General features: G+C 35.9%; 1 protein-coding gene across 1 annotated transcript; it reads right to left on the minus strand.

Annotated features, from left to right (window-relative positions):
• Positions 1 to 1,966: 1,966 nt before the first annotated feature.
• Positions 1,967 to 2,874, minus strand: LOC116160472 (GATA zinc finger domain-containing protein 1-like). The gene is made up of 3 exons (XM_031473666.1): positions 2,451 to 2,874; positions 2,217 to 2,403; positions 1,967 to 2,168 (listed from the first exon to the last, which is right to left on the minus strand). The coding sequence occupies exons 1-3, from the start codon at positions 2,790 to 2,792 to the stop codon at positions 2,008 to 2,010; spliced, it is 690 nt and encodes a 229-aa protein (XP_031329526.1). The 5' UTR covers positions 2,793 to 2,874; the 3' UTR covers positions 1,967 to 2,007.
• Between the last annotated feature and the right edge of the window lie 10,327 nt (positions 2,875 to 13,201).

The raw sequence follows: 13,201 nt of genomic DNA on the forward strand, positions 1-13,201 counted from the left end.
ATTTTGTTTGATTGGGATTCCTGGTGCTTCAATGGATATCATCTAGCACAGTTCCTAACCGGGATAATGGGGTTAACAATGCGCACCTGCACAAAATAATAAAGGGAAGGCAAAGCGAAGAGATGCCAGAGGGCTGCGGGGAGAGAAATTGGCAGTCCTAGAATGCGAAAGAAGTTTAGGACATTATGCCTAGAACTCAGGATCGGAGAGGAAATTACAAAGGGCTATATAAATTAACCTCATGATAAAAGAAAAGCAAAGCTGGAATGACATCGCCGACACGTGAAAGCATATAGGGAAAACAGTAGGTGTAACGAAAGGACGTCGTCATCGATGCCCGGCGCTCCCAGACAACATTGAATATTTCTGTGATATACCAGGAATATTCAAAATGATAGGTAGATTTGAACATGTATTAAATATGTCTAGAATATACAGTGTTATTCATTTAGAAGTAGACATAAGGATTTCCTATGTCTACTTTTAAATGACAAAAACTCTTCTGAAAGTCGCTTAATTTTATGCAATCAAAATAACATGCCCACGCATTTTAGATTTTAATAAAAACCACAGTAAATATAGTATGATTTTAGCGAGGCTTTTCGGTTATGATGAAAAGATTTCAAATTCGTTCGCTATTTCCCTAACTTTCTTATGAGATTTCTCTTCAGTTCATTCAGTTTCATATCCACCGTTAAAATTGAGGGTTGTTTACGGTGTCTTATGTGGATCGCATTTAAACAACCACTAATTTTAAAGTAATCAACACAGAAAATGAGCCTCGCTCCGTGAACTGTTACCCCCACTATACCAATTGACAATATCAAATTTTTCTTCAGTTTAATACATCGCACACCAACGAAAATAAAAATACCTACGGAAGCCAAAAGTAGTAATATTCCAATTAATTAATATGACAGCCAGATCTTCGTTTTAAGAAGTTATTTTGGTTGCATAAAATTAGGCGCCCTTTAGAAGGTTTTTGTCATTTAAAACTAGTCATAGGGAAAACAATGCACAAATTCCTATGTCTACCTCTAAGGTGCTAACACTCCGCTCACTATAAAATAAAGGCAATAAAATAAAAATAATAAATGAATATCACTGTATAGGTACGTGCCTTGTAAGATATACTAGGGATATGCGAAAGGGAATATTCAGGTGTTCTAAGAATAAACTTACAGAATATTCTCAGTTTATATTCTAAATATTCTATGTATTTGTATACGAGGATATAATATAATATATTTCGGAAATTCTGTACATTAACTGAAAGAACGGTATCCGTTTCTTAATATTCTTAGAGCACTTATTTGGAATATTCACGTTCGCTCTAGCATATTGCAAAAATATTCTAAGAAGATCCAATTATGTTATGTAGGGGTAGGCACCCCCGGAAGGTCAGAGAGAGGTTGGATGGGGAGCAGCGAAATATGGCACTGCGAGATATAGCCCCATAGATAGCGAAAATTTACAACCATCAAAATCTGACCACCAGACACAGACCCACCAATTCGAAAATGGCACTGTGACATATTCTTAAAAGTACCTACAGCTAATAAGTAACGTTGTGGTGTTTATCGCTATTAGTTAAATGACGCGTCAGTAGAAAATTGATCAGTTTATACTGTAATAATACAAACTTTTCATGACCTATACAGGTCATCACACAGCGATATAAATAATTGCTGCTGCTGATTATGAGTGCAATTGTTGACTTTTATAATATACTAGGTAAATGCGTTGCTTTAAAAGTGATAAAGCTGTAAATAATATGTGGAAATCGATTTTGCTGATTACAAAAAGCAAACCACAAGTGATTTTCAGAAAATCAGAGTCTCAATTATTACTAGTTGTTACCTCTTAGTATTAACAAATACTCGAGAAAGTGCATAATTAATTTTTTTTTACATTTTAATAAAATGTATGATGTGTTGCATACTGGTCAGGTAATAAAATGTCCAAGATAATTTATAAATTTATTTAGATATAAAAAAGCAATATTAACTAGCTGAACTGGATGGGATCCATGTGGGTCCATATAAAACCCGTATCTCCTGTTGCATGAACAGGCGGATATGGTGTATTTTTAGCATGGTAATAGTCAGATGGAGCGTGCATAATAAACTCCATACACTCTAAGACACGAGGAGTATCTTCTTCAGGACCTACGATAGGAATACATGAATGACTAGCGGTTGAAAAAGAACAAATACCAATAATGTAAGTGGCTGGGTCGAACGCTTCTTCAGGAGGAGGGCTATGCTTTGTCGGTAACAACCAAGTGACACACGCACTTTTTTCGCAATACTGGTCGGTCAGAAACCCTCGAATTTGTGCATAGTAAGTGTCACCTTCTTGGTCGATCATCGATACGATATCACCCACCTGCAAGTAGGATCCCTGCAACGAATAATTACACTTACTGCACACTTTACTGTAGCATACACCTTATAAAATACACTGTCGCTAGTTACAGGTGTTGAAGTGGCTATAGGAGCTTTTACAGGGGTCTTTTTATAATGTCCTCGTCGTCCTCTACCCTTCGGCGTGGTTGATTTTGGCAATGCCAGAGGATTAAGTCGTGTCTTGTAGGATCGCGTTGTTCGAGTTCTTCTGCGCGACTTTGGAAAGTTGTCTTTTTCCTCTTCCTCTTCGAGTTCATTCTTGATGGAATCTTTCGTTTCGTTGATGCAGTCTAGACAAATTGCACCCAAATTCTCTGCGTTGGTCCACAAAGGCGATTCGCTGGTTTCACATTTTAAACAAGTTGGGTTCCCTTTTAAAGGCATTATTTTTAATATTCAACCTTAAAAATGAATTCAACCTTAAAAATGAAGAGGTTAAGTAATCAAAACCACATATTGCCAACCTTACTGACTAGCACATTGAAATTTCCTACAGACAAACCGCGAGTCATTAGAGTACGGAGTGTGTAATACATACAGGCTGTCGCATTACAGATATGTCGTACCAGTTAATCTCCTGTATGAGGTAGACGTAGCCAATTTTTAAACAATAAGATAGTCGAGTAATGACTTTTAACTTGATTTTTTTAATTACAATCACAACTTATTCGCGATTCAGATTAACAGTGAGACCTCTGGTGGCAGCACATTGCAAATACTATTGGTCGGTTGAGACCGCCATTTTGTTGTGCCACATTGTTATGGAGCAATTCCCTAGTGGCCTAGAACAAGACTTGCAATCGCCAAAGCACTTTTAGACCATGTACAAAGACGAGCGTACCTACCTTAAGTACACGAGCGGACCACAATAAGAATATCCAGTAATAGCAGAGCTGCCCTTCAGACACACACTCAATGCAAAGTCACCTCCAAACTGATGCTTGAACGCCAGCAACTCCCTTGAACTCGAGTGTGGGCCAAAAGAAATAAAACGGCAGAGAAACTAATCAAAATGGTCTCAAAAACAAGCGTTTTGTGAACCAGTGCCGGCTGTTCCACTTGCAATATCTAGTGTAAGTGATATAATATAACTCAAAATACCCAGGCAAAACACAAAGCCAAATGGGACTTGATGTCAGACTGCCGCTATGTGTTTCATTTTGTTTCATTTCTTTGCATGATTCAGATTCATTCCATTTTTAGTTTCCTATTCTTTAGTCTTAGTTTTTTTAGACTCTTTCCTTTGTTGTCTCAAACGTTTCTTTAGTTATATTCCTGTTTATACAATTTCTTTGAAACTTTTTGTTTTTTTTTCTTATTCTTCCGAGATTTTTCGTATTGTACGTACAAATTATCTACATGTCTTTGATTCTTCCATTTCTTCGAATTTGTCTGATTTTTCAAATGATATTCCCTATTTTTAGCAGACATTCCTCGGATTTTCCAACTTAATTGAATACTTTGGTTTCTTTGGCTTCTTCTAGTCGCCCTTCGATTATTTGGGTGCATCGGTTTATTTGATATCTGACTCTTCCAATTCTTCGTCAGATTCTTAAGATTGTTTTGATTCTTCGAATTCTCCTTATTCTTCAGATTATATTTTCAGTTCCATTAGATTCGTAATAAAATTCTTTATATTCTTCTGTTTGTACTACCCGCACGTTAGTAAGGGGGGTATGGAATTGGGGTAAAATATGACCCACCACTGTTTTGACGGAAATGCGCGCTTTGAAGCACCAGGAATTCGAATCAGACAAAATCTTGATGACGTCGGTCTGTCTGTACTCAAATTTCCAGTTAAACGGCTGAACCGATTGGAACCAAATTTGGTACCCACATTCTTAGACACAAAATATTTCAAAATTATTCCCTTCAATAAGCGTCAAATGAGGAAAAAATGGGGTCGGAGGGGGCCATTTTTTACCCCAATGTGATACCTCCCTTATTAACGCGCGGGTGGTTACAGACTTACAATGGCTGCAGGATTTTTCGTTTCCTTGAACAAAATCCGACTCTTATTGGATACAATGTAATGGATCGGAGGTTTCTAAACAAAGTTATCGTACACACGGACAGATAGGCAGCAATACATAAATTATAAACCATTCACTAATAAAGTATATAGTGCTTTCGGAGAAACTAATTGGAAAAATCCAATTTTGTTCTTGTTATGCCCATTTTTAGAGAAATTTTTGGAAAAAAAGAAATTCCCTTTATGCCATGGTTTTATCCGTCCGTCTGTCCGCTCGTCTGTTTCTTGTCAAAAAAAACTAAAAATCCTATGCGATTATTCTTCGTATCTTGTATGTTATAACTTATTGCTGGTTTACGTTAAGGGTAACAGCTGCCCTAAGCTGTACTACTGTGTCCTGTTCTTACATAAATAAATATTCTTTTACATTACCGTTATTACATTTAGGTACTCATCATTCCTGTAACAAACAATAGTATAACTATTTATGCATCCATCCCCAAGAGGTAGGGTTGAAGAAGACTCTAAACCTTTACGTCAGTGCTGTAAAACAGGAAAAATCGAATTGAATTTGCTCCGTTTTACATTTTCACAATTAATAGGGGGAAGTATAGAGCTTTTTCCCCAGGAATAGTTCTGTAATTTGACTTAGAAAATAGAACGCCGTAGTAATCCACGTGTTTTGTGCCTGTTTTAATTTTTAAAGGAGGATTTCGAAGTACAGATTCCAACGCTATAACTGAAATCTGCCCGATTTAGTATCAAATGACGGTAGATGGCTTAGGAATGTCCTATAGATAAATATCACAACGGAGTATAGCCTATTAAGGGTTGTAATCCCCCCTTAAACTTCTGATTGAATCGGAATTTTCCCATCGAAAATAAAAATAAAAATTTTCTTGCGATGAAATTTTCCTAATGGTTTCTCCACGGCTAGCTTTATACGACGAAACAAAATTTTGTATTAGTAACAATTCTATAATGGAAAACAGTTTCTTTTCCTTTTTTCTTGGAACTTAATTGTTGAGTTTAATTTCGGGTGGTTTTTTAGTGTTTATTCTATCACCAGGAAAATATTTGCATTAACGCAAATAAGTTAATACTGTCACTGGTTTTCCAATACTCGAAATTATGTTCAAAGGGAAATGCTTTGGCTTTTTCAGATTACTACGCGAATTTATACTGAATTAACGAACATGTTCGGTCGCTGGTCGATTAATTATACTTTATACTGCCCGGAATTCCCGAAACCAGACGCTGCTCTTGCAATTATTCACACACTTTCCGTTCTTGAGGTGACAAACTTCCACATCGGATATGAATTATACCTACAATTGTCATAAAACCCGAACTTTTCCAAGATTTTCTACCTTAATCTCGCCTTCCCGTGCCCAAAAGGGATTTTGGATCACACACTGATCGTGGTCCTGCAGCCAAAACCCGAATTTTTTCAGAAAAAAAAACTTATTCTTGCCTAATTAACGAACACCTTAGGCTCCTTGTTGTCATTAAGTCAACCATTTTTCTTGAGGCTGTCGTTAAAAAAACCCATACATGGGAATTGTGTTTAATTTGCAATGTTACAATGATCACTGTTCACGTTCTCAGTTTTTTCCTTCTGACTTCATTACCTCTTTTATCTCCGCCCCACTGAAGCGTACAAATTCCGGAACCCCAGTAAGAAGACAATGGCCACAAAAATTAAAAGACGTACAAATGTACAAATGTGCATGTTAATTTCACTTACGAATCTTATGCCTTTAAAACAAGTAAAACCAAAATTAGTGCTACCGTTACAGTATGCATTACTTTTTGTCTTTCGCAGCTTTGTAGACAAATTAAATCTTCATTATGAATGTTAAAAAAATAAGTGTAAGATAACAATCGATTCTGAAAAGCAGTAGGTAGTAGTTTCGTTATGAATAAATGTCTTGCAATGAAATTTTGCTTAATAAAGGTGTATAACTTTGCGTTAAGCTCATTAAGTTTTGATGGGGACATAATTAGAAAAGTTTTTAAACTTCTGTTAAAGTGGCTTGCAGTTTTTATAATTATATTAGAGATCATCTGGAGAGTAAATTGGTGATGTGCCATTATATATCGACAATATGAGTGAACTCAAAATTCCAAATTCATAAACTAGGACATGCAAGTGTACAGTTATAGCTAGAGATCGATCAGCATGAAATAAGGAAACCAATTTGTTCGAAGATTGCAAAAGAATTGGAGACTACGAACAGGAGGGTGTAATATGATTCAATTTCGCGTTAGTTACCTATACAATAATCGACTCGGATCGTCGTTAGACACGTAAACACACATTGTATAGATTACTCCAGTTGGGCAAATGTAAGTTTACTGTTATATTGTAAAAAGCATTGTATGAAACAATATTCTATACTATACACTTGCTAAAGTTTATTCGACTGTATTGTTTAAGTTTCGCTTCCAAGTTTTGGAGAATCTATACAGAAAGTTTTACTATATGTTTTCAAATTATTGTAATTCTACTTATTACATTTTCTACATGTGCGCTGTACTCTAAACTGTATTGTATACTTAATACCATTGTTTATTCATTTATAATTTATAATTTATAATTTTTCCACATAGGAACAGGGGTTATGCAAAAAAGGAAACTTTATCGTGAAAATTTTCTCATCATGGTTATTTTATTTCAGTGATTGGGAATTTTATTTATATTTAAATTCTTTGTTGGATTGAAGTTTTATTTAGCAGTAACAAGGATTTGTATATTTTCACAGTATGTATCCGTAATTCACTATGTGGTACAACGTAGGCACCATAATAATTAGCTCCATAGATAGGAATCAAGGACACGTGGGCAAAAGAAGCCTAAGGATCGCCTCCTGGGAGTAGGAACATGGAATGTGAGGAGTTTAGAGAAAGGAAGCAGATAATAAAACTTAAAAAGGAAGATGTTAGGTTAGATTTAAATATTGTAGGGGTAAGTGAAATTAAGTGAAAAGAGTAGGGTGACTTTTGGTCAGGGAGTACAGAGGGTACACTCAGATACAGAGAACGGTCAAACAGGGTTAGGGTTTATGCTAAACAAGAAGTTGGGCAGTAGAATTAAAAGCTGCAGGATAGTAAGGTAAGGATCAGGGCAGTATTTGATTTTGTAAATACTTTTTAGTATTAAAATCTTTTAAAGTATTCAAATACTTTGTAATTAAATACTTTTATGGAAGCAGTATTTGTATTTGTAACTCAAATACTTTCACAAATATTTAGTATTCGAATACTTTGCATAGTATTTGTATACTTTTTTTTCGGGCCTCAAAAAAAGGCAGTGTATAACCTTCCTTTTTTACCAAAAATCGATTACACCAAAGTTTCTCGGGAAAACACTTTTTCTTATTAATTTTGCTGCGTAGAATCCAAAACAATTCGTACTTTTTCGATCAGACTTCTCAATAAAAAGTCATAGACTAGAAACTAATGTCGAAGAAAAATTCAAAGGGTTGTAACTTTTGAACTAGTAGTCCAATCTTGGAACTGTTTGAAATTATGGATTCTACAGGCCACATTCTATAAGAAAATTGTTTTTCCGGGTCGATCTGAGAATTTTTTTTCGGGCCTCAAAAGGAGGCAGTGTGTACCTTTCTTTTGTACCAAAAATCGACTACACCAAAATTTCTCGGAAAAACACTTTTTCTTATTAATTTTGGTGTGTAGACTCCAAAACAATTCGTACTTTTTCGATTAGACCTCTCAATATAAAGTTATAGACTAGAAACCAATTTCAAAAAAAAATTCAAAGGGCTGTAACTTTTGAACTAGTAGTACAATCTTGAAACGGTTTTCTGGATTCTACAGGTCACATTCTATAAGAAAATTTTTTTCCGGGTCGATCTGAGACAATTTTTTTTTCGGGCCTCAAAAAAAGGCAGTGCATAACCTTCCTTTTTTTACCAAAAATCGACTGCACCAAAATTTCTCGGGAAAACACTTTTTTTATTAATTTTGGTGCGTAGACTCCAAAACAATTCGTACTTTTTCGATTTATATATATTAGCACTATAGGCCTTGTAGGCCCTTGGCTCGGTGGACAATTGATGCCCATTTTGTCCTATTTTCAGCAGTTGCCCTCCACTCCCGAACCTGTAGTCGCGCTAGATCGTCTTCGACTTCCTTTTTCCACTGGGTTCTGGGTCTTCCTACTCGTCTTCTACCTCCCATTTCTGCTGTCCAAATTTTACTGGGAACTCTTTCTTGGTTCATCCTTATTAAATGCCCCATCCACCTTATTCGTTGTGCCTTTACTACACCTACTATATCAGCATCGTCATACAGCTCCTTTATTTCTTTGTTTGTTCTCCGTTCCCATGTGTCTCCCACTCTTTTACCTCCATAAATTTTTCTCAGAATTTTCCTTTCCCATATACTGAGTAACAACTGTTCCTGTTTTCTTATCGTCCACACTTCAGATGCGTAAGTCACTACCGCCCTTATAATAGTTTTGTACACTCGGAGTTTCACTGCTCTAGAGAACACGTTTCCCGTTATTATTGATTTTAGCGCGAAAGCACTCTTGGTCCCTGCAGCTACTCTAGCACTAATTTCATCTGCACTCCCGGGTGTTTTTGATATTACTGTCCCTAGATACACAAACACACCTACCTCTGAAAATCGGTACTCACTGTTTTGGTCTATTGTGATTTTTAAATGGTTGGTCACATTTTTTATTGTCCCACACCATATATTTGCTTTTGTTTTCGTTGATTTCTAATCCTATTTTTTTAGCAGTTGTTATAATCTTCTTTGCAGTATTTTGTAGTTCGTCTTTTGACCTTGTTAAGATTGTTAAGTCGTCTGCGAATGCGAGGATTTGATGCCTGTTGTGACAAATTGTGCCTTGACGATTGGCGTTGCTTTCTCTCAAAATCTTTTCTAACACGAGGTTAAATAAAGTAGTTGACAGTGGGTCGCCTTGCCTCAAACCGTTCTTGACTCCGAACTTTCTTGAATATTCTCCGTTCACTCTCACCATATTTGTCCTGTCTTGTAAGGTCATGTTTATCAATCTGATCAGCTTATGCGGTATTCCAAGGTCCTTCAACGCCATGTATAGTTGTTCTCTCTTAATGCTGTCGTAGGCTTGCTTAAAATCGATAAACAGAAGGTGCGTTTGGAGTTGGTACTGGTAACTTTTCGCCTGTATTTCCTTTAGTACAAATATTTGGTCTACTACTGATCGTCCTTGTCGAAAACCGCATTGGTATTCACCTAGTATTTCTTCTGAGTAAGTTTTTAATTTGTTGTTTATGCAAGTGGCTAAGATTTTGTACATTGTATCTAGCAGAGCTATTCCTCTATAGTTTTCACAGTTTTGTTTGTCACCTTTTTTGTAAAGTGGACAGATTAATGCTTCGCTCCAAGACTTTGGCATCTTTTCATTTTTCCATATTTCCTGTACCAGTTCAAATATTTGTACATGTAGCTTTCTTCCTCCATATTTCATCATTTCTGTTTGTATTCCGTTTGCTCCTGGGCTTCGATTGTTCTTTAACTTGAGTATTATGTTTATTATTTCGTCCAGTTCCGGAGCTTCGACATGTGCCTCGTTGCTTGCCTGTGCTGATAGATTCGTTTGTAATGGTTTCTCGTTTTCTCGACTTTTGTTGAGTAGATCCTCGAAATATTCCGCCCATCTTTCCATTATCTGTTTTTGATTTCCTATTAAATTCCCATCTTTATCCTTACACATTTTTGTTGTCGGCTGGAACCCTCTTTTGACCTTTTTTGTGCCCTGGTAAAAGTTTTTAATCTCCTTGTTTTTATATTTTTCTTCTATATCTTCTAATATTTTAGCTTGGTGTTTTCTTTTCTTCGCTCTGCATATTGCTTTACACTTTTTCCGGTGCTCATCATAGTTGCGTATGTTTTCTTCTGTATTTGCTTGCAACATCTTCATCCTGGCTTTTTCTTTTTGCTGTACCTCTTGTTGGCATTCAGCGTCGTACCATTCCTTATTTGGTCTGTGTGGCCTTGTAAAGCACGTCCGTGCTGCAGAGTTTAGATTGTCTTCTATCCACTTCACCCTTTCATCTATACTTTTGTGTTGTTCTTTCCTTTTTAACTTTTCTTCCATTTCTTTTTCAAATTTTATTTGCGAATTGTGTTCCTGTATACCTATTCTTGCTTGTTTCCTCTGCCTTGCATTATGTATTGCTGTATTAGTTGGTATCATTTGCTTCATCTTTATTCCAACTAAAAAATGGTCAGAGTCTAGATTTGGGCTTCTGTAGCTTCTTACATCTTTAATAAGTTTTTCATTTTTAATGTCAACTAAAACATGGTCGATCTGGTTAATCGTGTTTCCATGTGGTGCTCTCCAAGTGCCTTTGTGGATCGTTTTGTGTTGGTAGTAAGTACTCTTTATCTTCATATTTTTGCTCATCGCAAAATCTATCAGCAGTCTTCCGTTTTCGTTTGTCTCTAAATGCATACTGAATTTTCCGATTGTTGGCCTGTACATGTTTTCGTTTCCTACTTTAGCATTGCAATCGCCTAACACTATTTTTAGATCGTATCTGGGGATTTTTTCATATATATTGTCCAATACTTCGTAAAATCTTTCTTTGTCGTCTATTTCCTTCTCTGCTGTCGGTGCATGAATGTTGATGAGGCTTATTTTTTGATATTTTCCTTTAAGTCGTAAACAGCATATTCTGTCAGATATGGGTGTAAACTGTGTCACCGCTGTCGTTAGTTTATTGCTTACCATGAAACCTGTCCCTAATTTTCTGTCTTTCCCACCACTCTTGAAGAAAGTATAACCATTAATATCATAAACCTCGTTTCCTTTCTGCTTAGTTTCTTGCAACGCTATTATATCTATTTTGTATCTTTTTAGTTGGTTTGTTAGCTCGTTAATTAACCCTTCCTCATAAGTGCCTCTTACGTTCCAGGTTGCCAAAAATATATTGTTTTCCATCTTCATTTTCGTTTTCGTAGCCGTTTTCGTCGTCAAATATCCGTTTGGTCTTATTTTCGTTAGTTTTTTGCCTCTTTAAGTTTTCCATGTTCTTCATCCCATACATATTTAACGCCGTTTATCTCCAATTTTTTGTAGCCTACCTTAGTGCTGTTTCCCTTTGCCTTCTCTTCTTTAGAAACTTTTCTTATCATGGCCTGTACTTTTTGCTCCTCCTGGGTTAGATCGCTATCAATGTATATATTTTGGTCATTAAGTTTGTATTTATGCTTAAGCACTTCAACTTTTTGCTCAAAATTGTTTAGTTTTGCTACTATTACTTTAGTCTCGTGTTTTCCTATCTTATACGCTGTTTCTACATTCTACCTCTACCTTTATTCCAATTTGCTCTTCTATAAACTCTTTGACCTGCTCCTTCATATTATTTCCTTGCAATGTTGATCCTTTAATTACTATGTTATTCTTCTTAGTGTTTTTGTCTTGGGTGTCTAGTCTCTTTTTGAGTTGGTTAATTTCTTGTCGTAATTCTTGCCTTTCGCTTTGCCACTCTGCCTCTTTTTTCTTCAGCTCTTCATTTAAAATCCTTATTTCTTCACCATATCTCTTCATTTGTTCGTTTGTACTTCTTATATCGCTTCTTGCGCTTTTGATCTCCTCTTTGATTTCTTCTTTAACTTCTTGCATTTGTAAGGTCATCGCTGTAATCAGTTGCTCTAGTCTTTCCATACTTGTTGCTTTATTATCTGTTTGTTTCTCTGTTTTGCTTGCGGTGGGTGGTGTCCTTTGCATCACCTTGCTCTTTTTGAAGGCGTCAAATTTTTCTGCTACCTGACCTTTTCCTTCTTCTTCTTCTCTTTTCCTTTTGAATAAGAATTCTTCTATTGAGCCTACACTTAGTTTTCTCGCTGCATCAGATTTTACGTTTTTACTCATTTACTAACTAGTATAAATATTTTTCGCGAAAAAATAGTTCTGTTATTACGATAGGTGTGCTGTAGTACCCACTTACCGTTAGCGCGCTGTATGCAGTAGATACTGGTCAAGGTTTTATTATGTTGTTGATGTTTATACACTTTGTAACGTAGCTGCAGGTGCTTGTAAATTTTACTAAAATTTAACTAATTTTAAGGTTTTGTAAGTCACACTTCCGCACTTTTTCTCACTTCACTACTTTTGGTTTTAACTCGATTGTAATCCCTTTTAAAATCGCTCAAAATTATAACAACGCGGGGAGCCGTGTTTACGGTTGTCACGCCGACGCTCTGTCTATTTACACTGCTAAATAGGATCCCTTTTTCGATTAGACCTCTCAATATAAAGTTATGGACAAAAAACAAATTAAAAAAAAAAATTCAAAGGGCTGTAACTTCTAGTAGCCCAATCTTCAAACTGTTTGAAATTATGGATTCTACAGGCCAAATTCTATAAGAAAATTTTTTTTTCGGGTCGATCTGAAAGGCAGTACTTTTAAGTTATTCAAATATTTGAGAACAATTTAAAAATGTTTAAGGAAAGTTTCCATTGTCACAAAATCAAATATAAAAATCCGATACAACTGAATACCGAAGTATTTACTATTTAGTATTCAAATACTTTTTGAAAGTATTCTGCCCAGCTCTGGTAAGGATAATTTGTAGTTGTGATAGAAAACAAACCCTATGGCACGATAGGGGTTCATGTTTATATGCCAGCTTCTGAGCACAAAGATGAAGAAATAGACCTAGAAAGCGCGTTAAAGGGAATAAATATAAAAGCCCATCAAATCAGTATGGTAGGGATAAATATAAAGAATTAAAAAACAACGTAGATGGGGAATGTAAGCTAGCAAAAGAACAATGGCTCCAGAGGAAATGCAAAGTA

Source organism: Photinus pyralis, unplaced genomic scaffold (genome assembly GCF_008802855.1).
Source record: "Photinus pyralis isolate 1611_PpyrPB1 unplaced genomic scaffold, Ppyr1.3 Ppyr1.4_LG1, whole genome shotgun sequence".
NCBI lineage: Eukaryota > Metazoa > Arthropoda > Insecta > Coleoptera > Lampyridae > Photinus > Photinus pyralis.